This window comes from Pogona vitticeps, chromosome 2 (genome assembly GCF_051106095.1).
Source record: "Pogona vitticeps strain Pit_001003342236 chromosome 2, PviZW2.1, whole genome shotgun sequence".
Lineage (NCBI taxonomy): Eukaryota > Metazoa > Chordata > Lepidosauria > Squamata > Agamidae > Pogona > Pogona vitticeps.
Genome location: NC_135784.1, coordinates 916,142 through 941,135, shown reverse-complemented (window position 1 = coordinate 941,135; position 24,994 = coordinate 916,142). Strand labels below are relative to the sequence as shown.

Sequence of the window (24,994 nt, the reverse complement as noted above, 5' to 3'; positions counted from 1 at the left end):
AAAGTGCTTTTCTTCAAAAAAAAACAACCAGGATCAAAACACATAAACAGTTATACATTATAATACAATCCCATAACCCATACTTACTCTAGGTCAAACATATCACTTATGCATTTAAACATTAATATTTGCAATACATTAAGTTACCTTTATTAATACAAACCAAGCCTGTTCAATAAACAGGTACATTTAACTTTTGGTCACCAAAATATACACAGTCCATGGTTTTTTCGCCGTCTTCACTTGTCGGGTCTTCTTGACAAGGCGTCAGCAACACAGTTCATTGCCCCTCTGACCACCTTCACTTCAAAGTCAAAATCTTGCAGGTTTAAAGCCCACCTCATAAGTTTACTATTATAGGTTTTCATTGTCTTTAACCACTACAGTGGTGAGTGGTCAGTGCACAGCACAAAATGTCTTCCCCAGATGTAAGGTTTGGCCTTCTGAATCGCGTATACTATGGCCAGGCACTCCTTTTCCACGGTTGCCAAATGTCTCTCACCTTTCTGGAGTTTCCTACTCAGGTAGGACACTGGATGCTGGTCACCATTTTCATCCTCCTGGCAAACCAGACGTTTCTGCATGTTTCCCCCCTTCCCCTCTTCCTCCGCCCCCCCTCCCTCCTTTGATTCATGAGAAACCCTTTTGGGGGGGAACCTAGAGCTACGAAAGTGGAGAGAAGGAGCTCCTCCCCCTTTTTTCGGGCTTTCTGCAAACCGGAAGCGGTGGGAGCCCCCCCCCGTCTGTCTCCTCCCGTCTCTATGGTCTCCGGGGAAGGCGCGTGCCCAAGGGGTCTCCTCTGGAGTTTCCCGCCTCGGGACCTGCAAGGAGGTGAGCCATGGGGGGGGGGTTGTTGTGGTTTACAAAATATTGCCCGGAGGGGGGGAGTCTCCTTATTGGGGATCTTGGGGGGGGAGACGGAGGGGGGAGGTCGGGGATTTATCCAATCGTCGTCGTTTAGTCGTGAAGTCGTGTCTGACTCTTCGTGACCCCCACGGACCAGAGCACGCCAGGCCCTCCTATCTTCCACTGCCTTCCAGAGTTGTTGTCAAATTCATGTTGGTTGCTTCGGTGACACTGTCCAGCCATCTCATCCTCAGTCGTCCCCTTCTCCTCTTGCCTTCACACTTTCCCAACATCAAAGTCTTTTCCAAGGAGTCTTCTCTTCTCATGAGATGGCCAAAGGATTGGAGCCTCAGCTTCAGGATCCGTCCTTCCAGTGAACACTCAGGGCTGATTTCCTTTAGAATGGATAGCTTTGTTCTCCTTGCAGTCCAGGGGACTCTCAAGAGCCTCCTCCAGCACCACAATTCAAAGGCATCCATTCTTCGGCGGTCAGCCTTCTTTATGGTCCAGCTCTCACTTCCATACATCACGACAGGAAAAACCATAGCTTTGACTATGCGGACCTTTGTCGGCAAGGTGATGTCTCTGCCTTTTAAGATGATGTCTAGGTTTGTCATCGCTTTCCTCCCAAGAAGCAGGCGTCTTTTAATTTCGTGGCTGCTGTCTCCATCTGCAGTGATCATGGAGCCCAGGAAAATAAAATCTGTCACTGCCTCCATATCTTCCCCTTCTATTTCCCAGGAGGTGATGGGACCAGTGGCCAGATTCTCCCTCCTGGTCTTCATCATCTTTCTCATCATCTTCTTCTTCTTGGAGAGATCAGCCTCTGCGGCAGACTCAAGTCCTTCCTTTCCAGCCAAGCCCTTCCATATCCAACCCCCCCACCCCGATGTTTCCTCTCTCCTCCCCCCAAAGGTTGTAGCCTCCGTCTTTGCCGCCCCACTTTCTCTGCCTCTGCCCCCCTTTTCTGTCCCCCCCACCTTCCTCTTCCTCCTTTCAAGCCCCCCCCCCCGCTTCCCACCTAGGGAATCACAGCCTTAAAACCTCTTTTCCCCACTTTTTCAGAAAGGGGGGTCTCGGGTGGGAGAGCCTCGTTCCTTCCTCTCCTTCCTTTTCTTTTCCCCCCACAGCCACCGGGGCCTCCAGGATTCAGGAGAAAGTGGGGGGGGCAGAAGGTCTCCTCAGAGGGAAACCCAGGTTGGGCCTGTGATGATTTGTGTTTTTATGTGTATTAAAATGGGATATATAGTCAGTTTGATGGCCTGTGTGTTGGCAATAGTCACAAGAACTGACAGGGCCTCAGGAAGAGATTGTTTTGCTGACAGATGAAGAACAAAGGGATATAAATAGTGATCACACACACACACACACACACACACACACACACACACACACCCAAAGGGAGCTTCTCTCACGGAATTTCTCCTCAAGAGGCAAAACAACAACACGCCCCGGATTCTTTCTCTGCGAAACCCGAGATTTCACCTGCAATGGGACGGTTCAGGAGGTTTTCCTTCCATGGCTTTTCAAGGAGGGAATCCAGGAGAGAAGAGGGGAAAAAATTAAAAAGGGGAACTCCAACTGCAATGGGAGGCCATGAGCTTCCCAGTTCCCCCTTTCTGAATTGGGCCCCACAGGTGCGCGCGTGCATGCACGCGCACCAACACACACACAGAGGTCCGGCAACCTTCCTCTGAGCCCCCCTCAAAAAAGGCGCACTCAGCAGCAGGAGGAGCTACCCCCACCATGACAGAGGAGCAAACTTGGCGAGGCAACCTCAAGAGCTGAGGCGGCTGAAGCAGGACGAAGAGGAGGAGGAGGAGGAGGAGGAGGAGGAGGAGGAGGAGGAAGCATCACCAGGTGCTGAGGCAGCCGCTGGCCGGGCTGGTGCTGGGGGTGACGAGAGAGGAAGAGAGCCAGAGAGCCGCTTGGCAGCTGCTGTTGGAGGCGCTCTTCGAGGAGGGGCTCCGCTCTCAGGCATCACTCGGCGGCGGCTCGGGCGCTTGGGGAAATGTGCCGGCAGTGAAAGAGGCACTGTCTTGGGCGAGAGCCGGCGAGCAAGGCAAGGCTTTTTTTTTACTCTTGACAGCAGAGGACGCATGGGCGCTTTGGGGGGGCCGGCAAGTCAGGGGCCACAAACTATCATCCGGCGGGCCGCAAATGGCTCCCGAGCTGCATGTTTGAGACCCCTGGTGTAAGGGAAGAGCTTGGCTGGAAGGGAAGGTCTTAAGTTGGCCATGGAAGCTGATCTCCCAAGAAGAAGAAGAAGGAGAAGAAGAAGAAGACGAGACCAAGAGGGAGAATCGGGCAGAGTTTGGATTAATCACTCTTTTTTTAATATACGACCCATCTAGCCAAAGGCCACTCTGGGTGTCTTGAAACACGTGTGTGTGTGTGTGGGGGGGGGAGACGAGAAGGAAGGAAATCCCGAAAGCTAGAAGGATCTGAAGAAGGAAGGAGTGGGGGGGTGTCACCTGGGAGGGAGGGGCCTGAGGCAGGCCATTTCCCCTCAAAAATACACACACACACACACTGACTGTCCTTCAGGGATGGTTCAGGAGGTTTTCCTTCCATGGCCCTTCTAGGGGGGGATCCAGGAGAGGGGGAAAAAGAGAGAATTATTGAAAGGAGAATGGAAATCTGTTTAATCAGCCCCCACCACGCTTTGATCTCTCCCCACCAACTTTCATGCCCATTAGGGCCGGACCCCAGCCCTTCCATTGTCCTCTGGACGAGGGAATCCCTAAAAGGGGGGGGGGTTGACCTTGGACCCCTTTGGCATCCATCCTGCCGCTTCCATTGCCTTCCGCTCTTGGGAGGTCAAAGGGCACCAGACCCCATGGGGGGGCCCTCAGTGGGATGGGCCCCCATGAAGGTTGGCCTGGAGTTGGGGGGCGAGGGTGGGGGCTTTAGATTTGAACTCAGGCCCTGCTGGTCCCGGGGGGGGGGGCTGGCGTGGCTCTCCCTCCCTCATCATCCTCCATATTCCATTGACCCAGACGTTGCGGGAAGGGGCTGATCAAGCAAGTGGCGATCTTGGAGCAGAGGGCAGGCAGCGGGAACCATCCTTATCATCCTCATCATCCTCACCCTGGAGGCCTTGGCCGTCCTGGTCCCTGACAAAAATGCCCCCCCCCCCGGGAATCTGGCCCCGGAAAGCCTGGCTGGGCTCGATCCACGGAGCGTCCTTGCGCGGAGAGTGATGTGAGGGAGGGACCCTTTTGTGAGAAACACCCCCCCCGACGGTCCCACCCCACCCCCGGTGCCTGGACTGAGCTACCCCCCCCGGAAGCTCGCCTGGAAACGGTCACTCTCTCCCCCCCCAGAAGATCGGAGATGGGGGGCTCTCTTTTATCACACACACACACACAGAGACAGACCCCCCTTTTTTCTTTTTGCAGGTTCTCCCCCCCTCCTCCTCCTCCTCCACCCCCTCCCTCCCTTCATTCATGAGAAACCTTTTTGGGGGGGGTTGGAGGGGGGAGAACCTAGAGCTACGAAAAAAGAGGAGAGAAGGACCTCCTCCCTCAACAGGAACCGGAAGCGGTGGGAGGCCCCTCCCATCTCTATGGTCTTCGCAGCGGGCGCGTGCTGAAGGGGTCTCCTGGGGAGTTTCCCGCCTCGGGACCTGCAAGAAGGTGAGCCATGCCGGGGGGGGGGGGGAGGTTGTAAAATATTGCGGGGGGGGCTGGGGAGTTCAAACAAAAGGGAAGGGCAATCCCCTCTTGAAAGGGGGAGGGGTCTTCTCCTTCCCCCCCCCCGGACTGGCAGAAAAGGCACGCGCTCCCCCCCTCCCTCCCTCCCTCCCCCCCCTTTTTGTGGTCTCCCAAATTGCACCCCTTCCGAGTCTCCTCCTTGGGGATGCCGGGGGGGGGGTCGGCGGAGGGGGGATCTCCTCACAAGGAGATCTGTGCGTGTGCCTCTATGAGGAGACCTCCTCTTTGAGGAGAACTCCACCCCCTCTCCCCCCCACACACAAAGGGTCCCCCCCCAAAGTCCAGACTCGCCCCTTCTGCAAAAGTGGGAAAAGCGGGTTTTGAAGGGGGGGTGTCTCTGCAGGAGGAAGAGGAGGAAGAGGAAGGTGAGGGGGGGGACAGAGAGAGATGGGAGGGGAGGCAGAAAGCGGGCTGGGCAGAGAAAGTGGGGGGGGGATCTTTTGGGGAGGGAGGGAGGGGGGCTAGGCAGGCAACCTCCCAGAGACACAGATTTCCTATACTTTCCTGTGCTTAGGAGAGGATTCAGTTCATTGCAGCCTTCCTTAGAGCAAAGGGGGCCTGTCAATGTTCCTTTTTTTCTTTTTCTTGAAGAATTTTGACCTTTACTGTAGGGGCTACTTGTGATGTCTCCGAGTGACATTTTAAAAAAATGTTTGCATGCTTCTTGGTATTTGTCTTCATCTTGGCTGTGAACTGATGCCAGAGGCCTCCTTATTTGTTGCGTTCTGGACGAGGCAGCCTTCTGCTCTTGGGAGGTCAAAGGGCACTGACCCCCATGGGGGGGCCCTCGGTGGGATGGGCCCCCATGAAGGTTGGCCTGGGGTTGGGGGGGCAGCGAGGGTGGTGGCTTTAGATTTGAACCCAGGCCCTGCTGGCCTCTGGTCCCAGGGGGGGCCTCTCCCACCCTCATCATCCTCCATATTCCATTGGATGCTCAAGCGAGTGGGGGTCTTCGAGCAGAGGGAGGGCAGTGGGAACCACCATCATCCTCATCATCCTCACCCTGGAGGCCTCGGCCATCCTGGGCCCTGACAAAATTTCCTCCAGGAATCTGGCCCCAGAAAGCCTGGCTGGGCTCGATCCACGGATGATGATGTGATGTGAGCGAGGGACCCTTTTGTGAGACCCCCCCAGACTCCCCCCACCCCCACCCAGGGTCCTGTCCCTCCCTCCCCCTCAAAGACGTTTCATGGCAGTTCCCCCCCCGTCACGACGGCCCACTCAAGATGGCGGCGGTCACTTTCCCCCCCCCAGGAGGAGAAGTTCGGGGATTGGGGGGGTCTGGCCTCTTCCTTATAACCCCCCCCACAGAGACAGACCCCCCCTTTTCTTTCTGCAGGTTCCCCCCCTCCCCTCCTCCGCCCCCTCCCTCCCTTCATTGAAACTCTTTTGTGAGGGTTGGAGGGGGGGGAACCTAGAGCTACGAAAGAAACCGGAAGCGGGTGGGAGGCCCCGCCCGTCTGTCCCCTCCCGTCTCTATGGTCTCCGGGAAGGGCGCGTGCGGAAGGGGTCTCCACGTGAGTTTCCCCGGCCTTGGGACCTGCAAGGAGGTGAGCCATATGGGGTTGTGGATTGCAAAATATTGCCCCCGGGGGGGGGGATTCAAAAAAAGGGGGAGGGCCATTCCCTCTCCCTCCCTCCCCCTCCCCCCGAGAGAGGCACCCCTCCCCCTCCTTGCACGCCTTTCCTTCCGAGTCTCCTCTTTCGGGATGCGGGGAGGGGGGAGGTCGGCGGAGGTGGGGGGGGGTCCCCTCCGAAGGACATCTCTGTGGGTCTCTTTGGTGCGTGCATGGAGGGGGGTGGCACAACCTGGGTTTTCCTTTGAGGAGACACCCCCACACCGCCCCCCCCCTCCGACCTTCTCTTGGATCCTGGAGGCTTCGGTTGGCTGTGGGGAAAAGAAAAGGAAGGAGAGGAAGGATCGGGCCTCTCCCCCCTCCTCCTTCCCCCCCACAAGGGGGAGAAAAAGTCCAGAACCCCCCCCCCATTCTGCAAAAGTGGGAAAAGGGGCTTTTTATGGCTGGAACGCCCTGAGTGGGAATGAGGGGGGGTCTCAGCAGGAGGAAGAAGAGGAGGGTAAGGGGGGGGAACAGAGAGGGAGGGGGGAGGGGAGGCAGAAAAAGTGGGGGGGGGTCAGCGGGGAGGGAGGGAGGGGCCCGAGGCAGGCAACCTCCCAGAGAGACACACACACAAAACACAGACTGTCCTTCAGGGAAATGGCTCTTCTGGGGGGGGGGGGAATCCAGGGGAGAGGAGGGCAAAACAAAAATTAAGAGGGGAACAGAAATCCACTTAATCAGAGCCCCCCTTTTTGATCACTCCCCACCCACTGGGGGGGCTTCCTTTGTGAAGCAACACCAGGAAAACCCAAAGGGACCTTCTCTTCCTTAATTTCTTCTCAAGAGGCAGAAAAACAACACGTCCCTAAATTCTTTCTCCTTTCTCTCTCTCTCTTTTTTCCTATTTTCTTTTAAATTTAAACATGCAAAAGACAAGAAACCCTAGATTTCAACTGCAATGGGATGCAATGAATCCAATCTCTTTCTTATTTTTTTTTAATTCAAGGAATTGCTCTCTGGGCTTGCCAGTTCCCCCTTTTTGGATTGGGAGTCTGGACCCTCTGCCTCTTCGGTCCCGGCCTGCAGAAGGGAGAATATTTTCAACCCTTTTTTCTTGTGGTTTTCCCCTTTCAGCTGCTGGTGTTCTTTCTTTCAGGAGCTGACTTCGTACTTCCTCAGGAGAAAAACGGGATCTTCTGCTTCCAGGCCAGAGAGCTCCGCCCGCGGGTGTCCTCCTTGAGGATTCTGGAAAACAAGAAGTTCTCTCCAGGTAAGGGGTTTTCGGCCTCCTGGGCAAGAGAAAGTGTGAAGGAGGTTTCGTGTGGCTTCCTGACAAGATGCAGCTGTTTAACAGGAATAACAAAGTCAGAAGTAGCCTAAATCAACTTGATGTTCAATCCCCACCTCAAGGCTGGTATCAAAATCAAAGTAAATCTGAAGGATGATGGTTTCGGGTTTGACTTCTAGTCCTTGGATCATTATTGTTGCCCTCTTCTCAACTTGTCCAAGTTTGCAGACGTCCTCCTTAAAGGGCTTGGTTTCCAGTCCCCTGACCGTCCTTGTTGCCCTCCTCTGACCGTCCTCCCACTTGTCAGCATCCTTCTTGAAGTACGGTGTCCCGTCCTCTGGCACTGTAACTCTTTGTTTACGGACCAAGCCTGCTACCCAATATTTTAGCTCCAGCAAGAGGTCAGACGAGACGCAACCAGCTGAACCAAAGTCCACTTTTTTGAAATAGGCGATGCAAAGTCATCTGGGACTTCTCTTAAAGGCAGAGAAGATCCCGAAAATACAGTGTACGGGAACTTTTTGGGTAGTGTGGGCGACATATAAATTAAATAAATAAATAAACAAACTCTGGGAGGTGGTGGAAGACAGGAGGGCCTGGCGTGCTCTGGTCCATGAGGTCACGAAGAGTCGGACACGACTAAATGACTAAACAACAACAATAAAATAGACTTAGCTGATCAGAAGTCTACATGTTCTGAGTCTTTCTTCCCCTAGAAATTGAGACCTTGGGGAGCCTGAAAAAAAAGCTTCTCCCTCAGCCCTTTCCCTGAACAGAGAGACTCTTTGGAGCCTTCCTGCTCTTCACCCCACCCCCAGTTGTTTCTGGCCTTCTCCCCCCCCCCACACCATTCCTGCAGGAAGGGGGGAAGGGGGGGGAACTTAGAGCTACGAAGGTGGGGGGAAGGGCTCCTTTCCTGGACGCCGTTCGAATGGGAGCCGGAAGCGGGATCTGCAGCGCCTGCCTCCTCCTTTTCCCCTTTGGCCGAAGAAGGTGCCTGGAGAGAAGACGGGCTCTTTTGGGGGGGTGGGCGCCTCCCGGATCGGGACCCAGATGGAGGTGGGCAACGGAGAGGCAGATCGTGGGCAGGGGTGTGTGAGATTTGTGGAGGGGGGAGTTGAAAGGGTCAGTCTCTCTGTGTGTGTATACTCCCCCCACCCCACACTTGTGTTGCTTGTGTGAACACGACAGTCTTAATCCCCGGACAGCAGGTGGAAGAGAAGCTGGAGAAAGACAGAGAGAGAGAGAGAGAGAGAGAGAGAGAGAGGCAAAGAGGTGGACTTTCCTCCTTGGGATCTTTCTCCCGCGGAGGCTGGAAGGGAGGTCGGTCTCCCCAGGAATGGGTCTTCTCTCGTCGGACGTGCCGTTCTTCTTCCTGCAGGACCAAAACGGTTCTGGTCGTTTGGGTCTGGAAAGGCGCCATTCAGGGTCGTTGGCTGTGCAAAAGACCTGCCCCCTCGGTCCTTCTTCTTCCTAGGTTTTCGCCCTCCTGCGGCCTTCCCTGCCTTGGGATCCCCGAAACGAATGAAATAACGGAGGGCCCCGTGAGAACAGGGGGGGGCGTCCGACTCTCGATCCCCTCCATCCATCGCACGGGCCTCTTCCTTTTTTTTAGAGGTTGGTTTTGTTGACCCTGCTTAGTGGAGCATCGGTTCGATGCTTTTTAAGGTTTCTAACTTCCTGTTTTTCACTTTTAAATGTTGCCCTCTTAATGTTGTCCATGAAACTGCCTTTTGAGTCCTTTTTAAAGAGAAAGGGGGGTAAAAATATTTTAAATAAATAGTGGGAGAGACGGCCTCCTCTAGGCCGCTGCTTTCATCACCGGTGTCAATGGGAAGGATGATGGTTCCTGTTGCTCTGTGGTTCCCGGCTGTTGCCTCCACCTCCACGGGACTGGGGGGGGGAGATTTGATCTCGGAGCCTTGCCTCAGATAACGCCTGCCTCCTTCCCTTTGTGTTCGTCTTGTTCGGCTGCCTGAAGACGGGACAGAGAGAGATGGGGAGGGAGCCCCATTCGATATAAACACAAGGAAGACACCTCCCGCAAGGAAATGTTTTTTATTTGCTTCATCCATGAAGCCTCCAAGCTGATCTTTTCTCTTTGTTTTTTCTCCTAGGCAGGAGTGAGACGGAGGTGATTTCTCTTCGCTTTATTTTGGGACCAAAGAGGAAGAACCAAATCCCAGATCCCTCCCAACATTTCCCAGGTCAGTGAGATTTCAAGAGGTGGCTGAAGTAGCCTTACCTCCCTACACACACACTCACACTCCTGTCAGTTTCCCTGGCCCGGCAGGGATTTGAATCCAGGTCTCATGGTTTCCAGTCTGGTACTCCATTCGTGACACCACACTGCCTCTCTGAACATGTGCAAAGTGGTGGTGTTTTGGGGTATGGTTTTCGTTGCATTTTATTTAGGGTGGTTTTTTCAAAAACATCTCAATCCTGCTCACCAAAGGCAGGTCCTGTTGACAAGAGGCAAACCTTGGTCGTCCTGATTTGGGGTGTGTGTGGTGTTCCCCTCCAAGCCTCCCTTCTTCTTCCCCCTCGACAGACAAGCCAGACCTGGGGATTTTGCTTTGCACCCATCCACCTGTACTTTGGACTCTGATAATAATTGATTAATAGGGAACGTCATTTCTGTTCCCGCCTTCTCCTTCAACGGGAGGATAGACGAAGCCTGAATCCAAAGGAGATTGGGGGGACCCTTCCAACTGGGTTCCCCTGATGTCTGTGCTTTGGGTGGTTCCCAAGGCACGCTGGGCGTCCTTCTGGACCCAACGCTGTCAGTGAACAACCCGGCGGCATCTGTGGCCCAATCTGCCTACTTCCCTCTTAGATGGATGGTGCAGCTGGGCCCCTGCCTGGATGAAATTGTGACTCCCCGGATGGGTCCACGTGCAGGGAGTCTCAAGGTTAGACTACCGCAATCCTCTTTCTGTGGGGCTTCCCTTGAGGCTGACACCGGCTGATGCAAGAGGGTCTCCTCCATCCACCGCTCTCCCCCTCCGGTCGCCTCGTATGGAAAGGCAATTCCCCACCCCCGCGTGGGAGAAGGTTCTTCCATTCCATATTCTCTCTTTACCCATCTTGCTATTTGCGTCCCCAATTCCCTTCTCTTTCGGCTCCATCCTCTAATGTCCCGTTTGCCCCAGTGGAAAGGTTTCCTGGCTGAGCGAGGGTTCTTTCCCCTTTCTGCCTCTTCTGTTGGTATCATCCTCTTCTCCCAGATATGAATCCACAGGTTCTGACAACCAGAAACCTTCCCACCCTTCTAGCAATAGCTTTCTCTCTTCCCCTCTACCGTTCTGTCAGCTTCATGATGTAATGTGCAGAGTTATCTGATTGAAGAAACACATACACACTCTTCTTCTGTACGAAAAGACACGTGTATTAACAAATATACAAACTGGCAGAACTTTGGCGTAGCAGGCAAAAATATAGGCAAAGTGGCATGGAGGATAGTAGCATAGGAAAGAAGGACAAGATACATTAATGACCACACTGTTTCCTTATTTACAGTTACACGGCTCCTTCTATCCAATCACTGGAAGTATTGCATCATCTTCTTCCATGTGAGTGTCACCTCTTCTCCAGACATTGCATCATCTTCTCCTTTGTCACAGAGACTCAGCAGTCACACAGCTGTTCATTATGGCAGCTCATTAATGTTACATTCAATAACTGTTCAGGCCTATAATATTTACATTATCTTGACACCCCTCCTAATTTTATACCTGAACAGAACACAATACCATCTCTTCAATTATTTCACCATGCTTTCGAGCATTCAAAGGTTTAGTTAAAATATAGTGGTGCCTCGCTTAACAAGTGCACCCTATAACATTGCATACCGATGGCCTCTATGGCCAAAACTCGCATTGCGAAGATCGGTAAGCATTTCGCTTATCGATCTTCGTATTGCGATGCCGGGAAATCAGCTGTTCGGCAGCTCCAAAATGGCCGCCGCACGACCCAAAATGGCCGCCGCAACCATTTTCGCACCCTGCTGTCGCTTACCGAGGGCACGAAAATGGCAGCGCTATGAGGAAACTTCGCTTAACCGTGAGTATAGAAGCCATTGGAATGCATTAAATTACGTTTAATGCGTTCCAATGGCTTTTTGCGTCCCGTTTAGCGATGTTTCCCCATAGCAATGGTTAATCCGGAACGGTTTAACCTCGCTATGAGGGGCACCACTGTATCTGCTACATTTTCTTCTGTCTTGCAATATTGCAATTGAATTAATTTTTCTTTTATCGCTTTTCTTACATTGTGGCATTTAATATCCACATGCTTACTTCTGTTTTTTACTCTTTCTGTTACAGACATATGTATGCATGTGGTGTTATCTTCCATAACTTTTATTGCACCACATGTTTCAATCTTTAAATCTTTCACTAATTGTTTGTACCAGGTCAATTCCGAACATAACTCTGACAAGGCGGCAAATTCTGCTTCTGCAGTTGAAGTGGCTACAGAATTTTTGTTTTCCGGATTTCCATCCAACCAGATTATTTCCTACCTGCCAAACAAAGATTATTTCCTAACATTATTACAAATCCAGACATTGATTTTTTATCTATTTCGTCATTGGCCCAATCGCTATCGACAAAAGCAGTTAGTTTTAATTCTTCTGATGGTTTTAACACCAAATGATAATTATTTATTTATTGGACTTATATACCGCCCCATAGTGCTACAAGCACTCTCCGGGCGGTTTTACAATTTTTAATTACAGGCTACACATTGCCTCCCCAGCAAGCTGGGTACTCATTTTACCGACCTCGGAAGGATGGAAGGCTGAGTCAACCTTGAGCCGGCTACCTGGGATTTGAACTCCAGGTCGTGAGCACAGTTTTAGCTGCAGTACAGCGTTTTAACCACTGCGCCACGAGGCTCTTTACATGTTCCTTTCAGATATCTAAAAATTCTTTTCACCGCTTGCCAATGTTTTACACTTGGTCTTGACACATGTCTACTTAGAATCTTGACAGAAGCTGCTATATCTGGACGTGTCCAGTTTGCTAAATACATTAGACTTTCAATTGCTGAATGATATAATTCCTGATCCTCAAAATCTTTACTATTTTCATCACTCATCTGAAAGTCTACAGTCATAGCAGTACTTACACTTTTACACTCTTGCATGCAATATTTTTCTAACATTTGTTTAATTTTCAACTCTTGACTCAATACAAATCCTTGTTTTGTTTTCTGTATTTGTACTCCTAAATAATTTTGTATAGATCCTAAACTTTTTAATTTAAACTGCTTTTTAAATTGTTTTTCAAACAGTTCCACTTGTTTCTCACTTTTAGTCATGAAACAGATGTCATCCACATGAGCTAATAATACATTCAGGTCTTTTCCATTTTCCTTAATGTAAAGACAAGGATCTGCCAGACTGTTATTATATCCCATCTTTACCAGTACCTTAGGTAAACAAATATTCCAATTTCTAGCTGATTGTCTTAGCCCGTAAATGGTTTTGTTTAATCTATCAACCAACCCTGGTTTTGTACCCTCAAAAACTGGTGCCTTAGCCATATATAATTCTTCCTTCGAATCTACGTTCAGATATGCAGTTGTAATGTCATAATGATAAATTAAATAATTCCTTGTAACTGCTAAGATTGTTTCGGATCTTACTGTGGGGGGAAAAACTTCATCATAATGCACACATTTCTTCTGAGTAAAGCCTTGTGCCACTAATCTTGCTTTATATCTGAAATTTCCATCATTTTGTAACTTTCTTTTAAACACCCATTTCCTACCTATAACTTTATGTTCTGCGGGTAACTTAGTCTCAGTAAACACTTTGTGTTCTTCCATGGACCTCATCTTTTCTTCCATGGCATCTTGCCACTTTCTTCTTTCAAAATCAGGAAGTGCCATCACTTCTTCATAATTCCTAGGTTCCTGGTACACATGGCAAACCCTGACTTCACCCACTCCAAATCTTTAGGGTGGAACTCCCTTGTTTGCCCTCTCAGACCTCCTAGGACCCCGTGGCTCTGGTTCTTTCTCTAATTCTCTACCTTGTTCTTCTTCATCATCATCTTCATCTTCTTCATCAATCGTGGACTTACTCGTATCTTCAATTTCTTCCTATGTTTCTAACTGCCTATTCTGACTCCTTTTTGTGTCATTTACAGGGATAAAAACCTGTGAATCTGCGTAAATTTTATCCCAGTTTTCATGCTCATTAAAGCTTGCTGACCTGGATATCACTATGTTCCTATTCTCATCTACAAATCTGTATCCTTTTGAACCAGGTTCATATCCTAGAAACCTCATCTTCTTAGTTTTGGTTCTACCTTTCCTTCTTAATTGTTTTGGTATATGTACCCAATCTGTACATCCAAATACTCTCAAGTGCTTTAATGAAGGCTCTTTTCCATGCAACATGTAATTTGTTTGTTCAGTCGTTTAGTCGTGTCCGACTCTTTGTGACCCCATAGACCAGAGCACGCCAGGCCCTCCTATCTTCCACCGCCTCCCGGCGTTGTGTCAAATTCATGTTGGTTGCTTCGATGACACTGTCCAACCATCTCATCCTCGGTCGTCCCCTTCACCTCTTGCCTTCACACTTTCCCAACATCAAAGTCTTTTCCAAGGAGTCTTCTCTTCTCATGAGATGGCCAAAGTACTGGAGCCTCAGCTTCAGGATCTGTCCTTCCAATGAGCACTCAGGGTTGATTTCCTTTAGAATTGATAGGTTTGTTCTCTTTGCAGTCCAGGGAACTCTCAAGAGTCTCCTCCAGCACCACAATTCAAAGGCATCAATTCTTCGGCGGTCAGCTTTCTTTATGGTCCAGCTCTCACTTCCATACAACACTACAGGAAAAACCATAGCTTTGACTATTCGGACTTTTGTTGGCAAGGGGATGTCTCTGCTTTTTAAGATGCTGTCAAGGTTTGTCATTGCTTTCCTCCCAAGAAGCAGGCGTCTTTTAATTTCGGGGCTGCTGTCTCCATCTGCATTGATCATGGAGCCCAAGAAAGTAAAATCTGTCACTGCCTCCATATCTTCCCCTTCTATTTCCCAGGAGGTGATGGGACCAGTGGCCATGATCTTAGTTTTTTTGATGTTGAGTTTCAGACCGTTTTTTGCACTCTTGTATTTCACCCTCATTACAAGGTTCTTTAGTTCCTCCTCCCTTTCCGCCATCAGAGTGGTATCATCTGCATATCGGAGGTTGTTGATATTTCTTCCTGCAATCTTAATTCCAGTTTGGGTTTCCTCCAGTCCAGCCTTCCGCATGATGTATTCTGCATATAAGTTAAATAAGCAGGGTGACAATATACAGCCTTGTTGTACTCCTTTCCCAATTTTGAACCAATCCGTTGTTCCATATCCAGTTCTAACTGTTGCTTCCTGTCCCACATATAGGTTTCTCAGGAGATGGATAAGGTGGTCAGGCACACCCATTTCTTTTAGGACTTGCCATAGTTTGCTGTGGTCCACACAGTCAAAGGCAACATGTAATAGGGTGTCTGATCTATTGCAGAAGATCAAATTCTGTTCACTACCGTATATGCCGGCATATAAGATGGCTTTTGGGGCCCAAAAAACATGCCTCCAAGTGGGGGAGTATTCTTGTACTCCGGGTGCACTTCGGGCCAGGAAGGAGCCACCATTGCCGCCGAGTGAGTGACGCGGGGCCGCACTGGCCAGTGAGAAAGGCAGGCAGGCAGGCAGGCGATCTGGATGGAGGGAGGGAACCACAGCCTGCCATGCCTGGGCTGGGCTGCCCGTCATCCCATACCACTGATCCAGCGGTGCGCACACTCGCCCGCTGCCAGTCCGTTTCCCCTCCTCCTCCTCCTCCTCCTGCTGCCGGGGAAGAAGGCAGGCGGGCAGGCAGGCAGGCACATTTGCTCAGCCGCTACCCACCCGTTTACCCTCTTCCTCCTTCTCCTCCTCCTCCTGCCGCCGGGGAGGAAAGCAGGCAGGCAGGCGCACGCGCTTGGCCGCCACCCGCTCGTTTCCCCTCTTCCTCCTCCTCCTCCTGCCACCAGGGAGGAAGGCAGGCGGGCAGGTAGGCAGGTGCGCTCGCTCAGCCACCACCCACCCGTTTCTCCTCTTCCTCCTTCTGCCGCTGGGGAGGAAGGCAGGAGGGCAGGCAGGCAGGTGCGTGTGCTCAAACACCACCTGCCCATATCCCTTTTTCTCCTCCTCCTGCTGCCGCCCCCAGCCTCTTCCTCGCCCCCTCTTTTTGGGGGGTCATCTTATACAGCCGGTCACCTTGTACGGCGGCATATTCGGTAAATAATTTGATGTCTGCAAACATTCTGCCCAGAACCCATGATTCATCCTTGAATCTGCTAATAATGCATCTTGCATAGTTTGAAGCACCCCATTCCTTCTTTCAGGGACGTGGTGGCGCTCTGGGCTAAACCGCAGAAGACTGTGCTGCAGGGTCAGAAGACCAAGCAGTCGTAAGATCGAATCCATGCGACGGAGTGAGCGCCCGTCGCTTGTCCCAGCTCCTGCCAACCTAGCAGTTCGAAAGCATGCAAATGCAAGTAGATAAATAGGGACCACCTCGGTAGGAAGGTAACGGCGTTCCGTGTCGAAGTCGCACTGGCCATGTGACCACGGAAGATTGTCTTTGGACAAACACTGGCTCTATGGCTTGGAAACGGGGATGAGCACCGCCCCCTAGAGTCGGACACGACTGGACAAAAAATTGTCAAGGGGAACCTTTACCTTTACCTTTTATTCCTTTCTGCCACACCATTCTGGAACGGAGAGTATGGGCTTGTCTTTCTGTGGCTTATGCCTGTATTTTCTAACCAACTTTGAAATTTACTGTTCATGAACTCTGAGCCTCTATCTGTTTGTAATTGCGCCACCTTGTGGCCAAAACGTCGCTCAACAAATTTCACCCAATTTCTGAAATTGTGACACACCTCTGTTTTAGATTTTACTACGTAACAAAATGAATATCTGCTATAGTCGTCTGCTAAAACCAAAGCAATTTTTGCCCCTCCTAATGAGGGTGCAAAAGGCCCTATTAAATCTGCATGCACAAGCTCAAATGGCCTTTTTGTCCATCTGAGACTTATTTTTCCTTTAGGTGCCACATGGGTTTTTGCCTCTTTATACACTTGGCAATCAAGATAATTCTGACAATCTTTTAATTGTACACCTCTGGCTATATTCTCCATTTTTTGTAATGTTTTGAAATTCACATGCCCAAGCCTCCTATGTAACAAATGAACACAATTACTATGCTGTGGTATGTTTCTGCTAACCACATGTGTATCTCTCTGTGTTTTGCCTTCAAAATATACAGACTGTCTTCTTGTTTTACTTTTGCTATAACACTGTTCTTTTTCTTAATTATACAGTCACCTTTATCAAATATAACAGTAAATCCTTGTCTGTCTAGAGCAGAAACACTCAAAATATTACAATCGATTTTGGGAGCAAAAAGAACATGGTTTAGTTCCTCTTTTAAATTGGGTATATAAACTCTTCCCTCACCAGAAACCTGAGATTTATTTCCATTCGCCAGGGTCACGCTGCGCTGCTCCAAGTCTAGAAAAGAAAACATATCTATCTCATTAGTCAAATGATTTATGGCACCACTGTCTCTTATCCAAGCAGCTGTGTGAATGGCCTTGGACACCTTATCTCTTGTTTTCTTTATAAGAGAAATTATCCTTCTGCTGCCTTCTCCGGAGCGTACGTAAGCTGCTTGTTCTCTGCTTTTTGAAAATGTCTCTCCTTGCTTTCTGCTTCCAGCTTGTTCACAATCTCTCAAAAGATGATTTTTAGAACCACATCCGTAGCAACATTTAATAGTCATGGCACGCCCACGCTGCTCTCTATCAGTAGCTGGCATTCTTCATTTCACACTGCCCTCTGGACTCCGTCTCCAGCTTTCCCGGTCAGCTTTCAGGTTGCTTCTTTCAACACTGTCGGACCTCTCATCCCAACCTTGCTGTTCCTGCATAAGTCTGCTCGTAACGTACTCCAAACTTAGCTGTGCATCAGGTAAACTTTCAAGGCTCGTTATCAGCATTTCAAACTGACTAGGCAGACTGCTCAAAATGACAAGTAAACTGTACGTTCATCAGCTCTAACTCATTAAAAAGTCATTTCATTATTTGTAAGTGCGTGGACACACTCTCACCAGACTGCATCTTACATTTGTAGAGTCTTCTGGTCAATGAAATCTTCGTACCAGCTGTCTCTCTTATATGTTCCTAAGTCTATCCCAGACTGCCTTTGCTGTAGTCAGTCCTTGTATGTGAATTACCTGATCATCGTCAATAGAAAGTATTAATGTACTAAGAGCTTTTTCGTGATCTCTTTCTTGTTCCTCATCAAACTGCGCTGGAGGATTATTCACAAATAACCATGATCCTTCTCTTCTCAACAACATTTCAGCCTTGACTGCCCACGTTTTATAATTTCTGTCATTCAACCTGGTTAATATTAATCCTCCTATGCCTCCTGCATTCAACGCCATCCTATCTGCTCTTCCAGTTCTCTGTTTCCTTTCCCCTCCTGGGCTAACAGACGAACTGCCTTCTTCCAATTCTTCTAAATCACTTTCTCTTTCTTCCTTCATCTAATGATTGCACCCACGGGTACTCACCAGCCATTCTTCAGTTCAATCGCCTTGCGCAGAGCACGTCTCTGGGCCCATAACCTCTGTCAGTTTCGCGCTGTAATGCACAGTTATCTGAAGAAACACACACAAGCTCTTCTTCTGGAAAAAAGACACATGTATTAACAAATATACAAATATACAAACTGGCAGAACTTCGGCTTAGCAGGCAAAAATATAGGCAAAGTGGCATAGAGGATAGTCGTATAGGAAAGGAGAAGATACATTAATGTCCACACTGTTTCCTTATATACAGTTACACTGCTCCTTCTATCCAATCACTGGAAGTATTGCATCATTTTCCTCCATATGGGTGTCACCTCTTCTCCAGACATTGCATCATGTTCTCCTTTGTCACAGTGACTCAGCAGTCACACAGCTGTTCATTATGGCAGCTCATTAATGTTACATTCAATAACTGTTCTGGCCTATAAAATTTACAATATCTTGACACGTTCTGGCCTCCACTCCTCTCTCTTTCTCTCTCTCACTCACTCTCTCTGCTTCTGGTCCTTCTGACTCCTCGTCTCCTTCCTTTTCTCTTCCCCTCATGTCCGATGGGGGTGGGTGAGTTTCCCCTTTCTTCCTTTGTCCTCTTTCCCTTCTTCGCTGGCTTGGCTCCCTCCACGTTATTTGGGTGGAGGGCAGGACCCTCTTGCCCCCTTTCACCCACGGGGCTCTTGTGAGTCTCTTCTTCCCCCTTTAGGGATCCTGAAGAGGGAACAGAAGAAGCCCGTTCTGTCTTGGGTAACTTTGGAAAGGGAAAATCAAATGAAAAATGTAATTTTTAATCTCAAGGAGCGCAGGGCTCTTTAATCCGTGGATTGATCTTGAGGTTGCCTTGGCAAACTCCCACAGACTGGCATAGTTGGTGCATTAAAAATCTCTCTTCACCTTGAACTGGGCTGGTATTATGCTATGTTCTTCTCCTTCTGTTGCTGCTTCTGTTGCTGCTTTATTGGGTTAGCAAGGCTTTGAGTAGACCCATTGAAATAAATGAAATGCAGAAACACACTCCCTTCATTTTTGTCCGCTCTTCCTTTGACTGGACTAGAGAGGGCCCCCATCTTTAGGGTGTCATCCTGAATCTAGCTTCCTAGAAGTAGGTCCCTCTGATCCTCTTGAAAGAGGTTGCCGGGCATTTGTACTTTTTGATGTAAAAACAAAACAAGACAAAACAACAACAACAAAGAAAACACCCTGCTAACCTTCTGGAAAACGAAGCAAAGAAGGAAAGTGAATTGTCCCATCAGCCCACCCACTCCAAAAGGAGGGGGCAACTTTTTATTTTTAGAGCTACAAAGCCCAGATGTGTAGAAAATATGTCTTTCTTCAGATAAGGTATCACATATCAGCTTCTTCTCCCTTCTTTGTGTACGATGATGGTCGTTGTTGTTTAGTCATTTAGTCCAGTCCGACTCTTTGTGATCCCATGACCCAGAGCACGCCAGGCCCTCCCATCCTCCACTGCCTCCTGTAGTTGTGTCAATTTCATGTTGGTTGCTTCAATGACACTGTCCAACCATCTCATCCTCTGTCGTCCCCTTCTCCTCTTGCCTTCACATTTTCCGAACATCAAGGTCTTTTCCAGGGAGTCTTCTCTTCTCATGAGCTGGCCAAAGGACTGGAGCCTCAGCTTCAGGATCTGTCCTTCCAGTGAGCACTCAGGGTTGATTTCCTCTAGAATTGATAGATTTGTTCTCCTTGCAGTCGGGGGGACTCTCAAGATCCCCAGCTCTCACTTCCATACATCACTACAGGAAATACCATAGCTTTGACTATGTGGACTTTTGTTGGCAAGGTGATGTCTCTGCATTTTATTCTTCCTCCATGACACAGTCGGAGCCAGAAAGTGTTTCTCCTTCTCCCTGCAGCTTTCTGAAGTGGTTGTTTCTCTTCTTTTTCTTATCTATCAGATGATGAACAGGAGAAGAAGAATTGCCCGGGAACACATGGGACATCCGCTGCAGGAAGACATAAACAAGGGGGGGAAAAGAGAATTGAAAATCCACCTGCACAGGAATGGATATCACATGAAAGAACTCACAGAGGGAAGAAACGAAATAAGTGCATGTCACCTGAGTACAAATCAAAGAACTCACAGTGGGGAGAAACCATATAAATGCATAGAATGTGGAAAGAGCTTCAGTCAGAGCTGTCACCTGAGTACACATCAAAGAACTCACACTGGGGAGAAACCATATAAATGCATAGAATGTTGAAAGAGCTTCAGTCAGAGCAGTGGTCTCAGTTACCATCAAAGAACTCACAGTGGGGAGAAACCATATAAATGCATAGAATGTGGAAAGAGCTTCAGTCAGAGCAGTGCTCTGAGTTCACATCAAAGAACTCACACTGGGGAGAAACCATACAAATGCATGGTATGCGAGAAGAGCTTCAGTCAGAGCAGTGTCCTGAGTTCACATCAAAGAACTCACACTGGGGAGAAACCATACAAATGCATGGAATGTGGGAAGAACTTCATTCACAGGAGCCACCTGAGTAGACATCAAAGAACTCACACTGGGGAGAAACCATACAAATGCATGGAATGTGGGAAGAGCTTTAGTCTCAGCAGTTCGCTGAATTCACATCAAAGAACTCATACTGGGGAGAAACCATATAAATGCATGGAATGTGGGCAGAGCTTCAGTCAACACAGTCACCTGAGTAGACATCAAAGAACTCACACTGGGGAGAAACCATATAAATGCATGGAGTGTGGAAAGAGCTTCAGTCACAGCAGTACTCTCAATTCACATCAAAGAAATCACACTGGGGAGAAACCATATAAATGCATGGAATGTGGGAAGAGCTTCAGTCACAGCAGTGCCCTGAATTTACATCAAAGAACTCACACTGGGGCGAAACCATATAAATGCATGGAATGTGGGAAGAGCTTCAGTCGCAGCAGTACTCTCAATTCACATCAAAGAACTCACACTGGGGAGAAACCATATAAATGCATGGAATGTGGGAAGAGCTTCAGTCACAGCAGTGCCCTGAATTTACATCAAAGAACTCACACTGGGGCGAAACCATATAAATGCATGGAATGTGGGAAGAGATTCAGTCGCAGCAGTCGCCTCAGTTCACATCAAAGAACTCACAGGGGAGAAACCATATAAATGCATGGAATGTGGAAAGCGCTTTTGTCATACAGCTGAACTGAAAAAGAAAAACAGCCACCCACAAACAAAATATTTCTTCCATACATCAAAGGGGTCACAGACCACATGGGGAATGTCATGAGATGGGATACTTTGGTTGAGATCTTGTACTGAATATGGGTTATGTAGTAGTGAATAATGCAAGAGGGATTCCATACTGGTTCTCTGCATGGATGTTTTCTGCAATGCTAACAAAGTATCAGTTAGTAGAAAGATGGGAGAATGCTCTTCTGTAGGCCTGAGAAGAACATTCCACGATAAGATGGACTTTGTTGTGACTCATTGCAAACTACCAAATCCAAATAACATCTGTTACCCATGAGAAAGGAAGACAGGAGGTAAAGAAGGACTGTTTACCCAATCTTGTACCGTGATTGGAAACCACCGTGAGAAGAGGAAGATAAGGGATATGCCAGCTAAGCTTGAAAAAGAAACTTTTGCCTATGGACATTTATTCATAGGTTATTCGTAGGTGATCTGTAGATTGTTTAGAATTAGTAAAACATGGCTTAGTTTATAGCAGTACTAAAATTAATAGAATAGGATATTTCTTTTACAGGATTTTTTCTTAGTAGAGGATATGATGGACTTTTGACTTTCTTATTTGAACTATTTTGCTTTTCCTTATGGATTACCTGATTGGATTAGGGGGGAGGCATCTTCATTTTTGCCTTCTTAACCAGCTTTTACTTGATTCCTTGGATTTTTGGATTTTTTACTATTTTTAATACTTGTATATTTTTAATGGATTCTTTATTTCACTACTATTTTGCCAAATGATAATTTGTATGCTTTTGCAAAAACTGACTTTTTCTTTATGGAATTTTCTTTTCTCTTTAATAAAACAATGATTATAAAAATCAATTGGTCTCTTGAACAGTAAACTTGTCCTAGATCACCTGATGGTATTGCATAAGCCTATTTTACTTAATGAGTCCTGCCCTGTGGTGCATAGTAAGTTTAAGGACTACAAAACCCACATGGTTTTCTCTCAGAAATATCCTAAGGTACAAAGGTGTTCTTATTAGGGCAGACTTGTAAGAGGGTGTTGTGCACATGCCTTGCTGAATTCCAGGACTCCCTCAGCCTCTGTCTGCCGACTAGGAACCTCTAGGGGGACCTGGGTCGTTACAGGGAAACTTTTAGAAAAACACAACCTACAAACAGTATTCAAGCCCACCACAAAAATACAACAAATGTTACGGTCAGCAAAGGACAGAAGGGACCCCCTCACCACTGCAGGAGTATACCAGATACCTTGCAGTTGTGGTCAGGTACACATTGGAATCACAAAATGAAGCATCCACACCAGAATCAAAGAACATGAGAGACACTGCAGACTAAAACAACCAGAAAAATCTGCAATAGCTCAACATGCCCTAAAACAAACTGGAGATGAAATTCTATTTCAAAATACTGAAATACTGGATAACACCAGCAATCATTACGTCAGACTGCACAGGGAAGCCATTGAAATCCACAAGCACCAAAAGGACTTCAACAGGAAGGAGGAAAGTTTGAAACTCAACAAAACCTGGCTCCCAGCTCTCAAAAACACAGAGTACAAAAGGTCAACAAACTCCACCCAGCCACAAGGTCAGGGGATTACTACACACAAAAGATCAGCTAATGACACCCATCAACCACAGGGACAGATAATCTCCCCTCCTTATCACAACAATACACCCACAACAAAACACTAATCACCCATCTCCTGATTAGGACAATAGCCTATCTCACAAACTAGCCTTCTGACAGCCATAAATACTCCACTCCCAGCCTACCCAAAGCACAGTTTGCTGTCCTCTGAAGATGCCGGCCACAGAGACTGGCAAAACGTTAGGAAGAGCCACCTTCAGAACACGGCCAAGAAACCTGAAAAACCCACAACAACCATTAGATCCTGGCTGTGAAAGCCATCGGGAATACGAGAAAAAAAATTGTTAGAAAATCCAAAATTGGGCAAAGTCTTCATAGCTTCAAGCAAACAAAAGAAAAAAGAAGTGACTCTGTATATCAAAAAAGAACTAGAACCAGAATTAGTGTTCACCGCTGAAGATGGGAGACTATTAATGGTAGAAATCTCTAAGGAAGGAGAAAAAAGTCCTGTTGGTTAACATATATGCACCAAATGAAGCCCAATTAGTGCAAAGATCAGAACAGAAAATATGTATTATGGAAGACTTTAATGCAATAATTGATAAAGAGAAGGACAACAGAGGAATTAAACTTAATTGATTTATGGAAACTAAGAAATCCGAACAGAAGAAATTACACATTCTATTCTAACAGACATAAATCATGGTCAAGAATAGACAATTGCTGGATATCAGCGGAAGCTATACACTAAGCAGAGGACATTGAAATCCTGCCAAATATTTATGCAGACCATAATCCAATATTGATGAACTTAGGGCAGAGGACAAGGAGCGGCTCTTGGAGACTTAACACGCAACTGTAACATCTTTAAAAAAAGAGGAAGCAGAGCTCAAGAAGGCACCAACAAAGAAGGGACTACTCAATAAAATAAATATTTTACAGCATAAAATCAACTTATTAGAACAGGAAGAGATGGAGAAGAAAATCAAATTTGCAAGGCAAATTTTTTTTGAAAATGCAAATAAACCGGGAAGATGGTTAGCATATAGAATAAAAAGGGAGAGAGAGAAAAGGAAAGAAGTATATAAATAAAAGCAGATTGAGAAGGAGATTTACGGATTCTTCACTGAATTATATAACAAAAGAGAAGGAGAAGAAGAGAGGAAGGAAAATTATTGGAACAATATCCCAGAATGGAGACTGAATCATTAACAACTGGAGAAATTGAATAAACCAATTACAGCGGAAGAGATTGGAGAAGCATGGAAGAAACAAAAAAGCGGCAAATCTCCTGGCCCAGATGAACTACCAGCAGAATATTATAAGACATTCGAAGAAATCTTAAGTACACAATTAAAGAAATTAATTGAAGATATAAAGACTAAAGAGAAAATTCCTAATTAATGGAAAGAAGCACACATATCTCTAAAACATAAAGAAGGCATGGATAAAAGACTAACCAAGAATTACAGACCAATCTCTTTCTTAAATGTTGACTTAATCTTAATCTTCACAACCATTTTAGCCACAAGATTAAAGGAGATACTTGAAACAATAATACATAAAGATCAAACAGGCTTTCTATCCAAAAGGAAATTATCATGAAATATAAGGACAATAATAGACATATTATTGTTACAGTTACAGAAAATTGAATGCAGACTTCCAAAGAATAGCAAGGAGAGACAAGAGGGCCTTCTTAAATGAACAATGCAAAGAAATAGAGGAAAATAACAGAAAAGGAAAAACCAGAGATCTGTTCAGGAAAATTGGAGATATTAGAGGAAAATTTTGTGCAAAGATGGACATGATAAAAGACAAAAATGGAAGGGACCTCACAGAAGCAGAAGACATCAAGAAGAGGTGGCAAGAATACACAGAGGAATTATATCAGAATGTTTTGGATATCCCGGACAACCCAGACAATATAGTTGCTGACCTAGAGCCAGACATCCTGGAGAGTGAGGTGAAGTGGGCCTTAGAAAGCCTGGCTAACAACAAGGTGATGGCATTCCAGTTGAACTATTTAAAATCTTAAAGGATGATGCTGTTAAGGTGCTACATTCAATATGCCAAGAAGTTTGGAAAACTCAACAGTGGCCAGAGGACTGGAAAAGATCAGTCTACATCCCAATACCAAAGAAAGGCAGTGCCAAAGAATGCTCCAACTACCGGACAATTGCACTCCTCT

At 47.5% G+C, this 24,994-nt stretch overlaps 2 protein-coding genes across 2 annotated transcripts in view; one reads left to right on the top strand and one right to left on the bottom strand.

Annotated features, from left to right (window-relative positions):
* The window catches only part of LOC144587254 (uncharacterized), a 33,801-nt gene extending 11,733 nt beyond the window's left edge, over positions 1 to 22,068 (top strand). Inside the window, 1 exon segment of the mRNA XM_078387269.1 lies at positions 19,951 to 22,068. Coding sequence (XP_078243395.1) covers positions 19,951 to 21,162 — 1,212 coding nt within the window. The 3' untranslated portion in view covers positions 21,163 to 22,068.
* The window catches only part of LOC144587199 (uncharacterized), a 263,842-nt gene that overhangs the window by 215,279 nt on the left and 23,569 nt on the right, over positions 1 to 24,994 (bottom strand). The window lies entirely within an intron of this gene.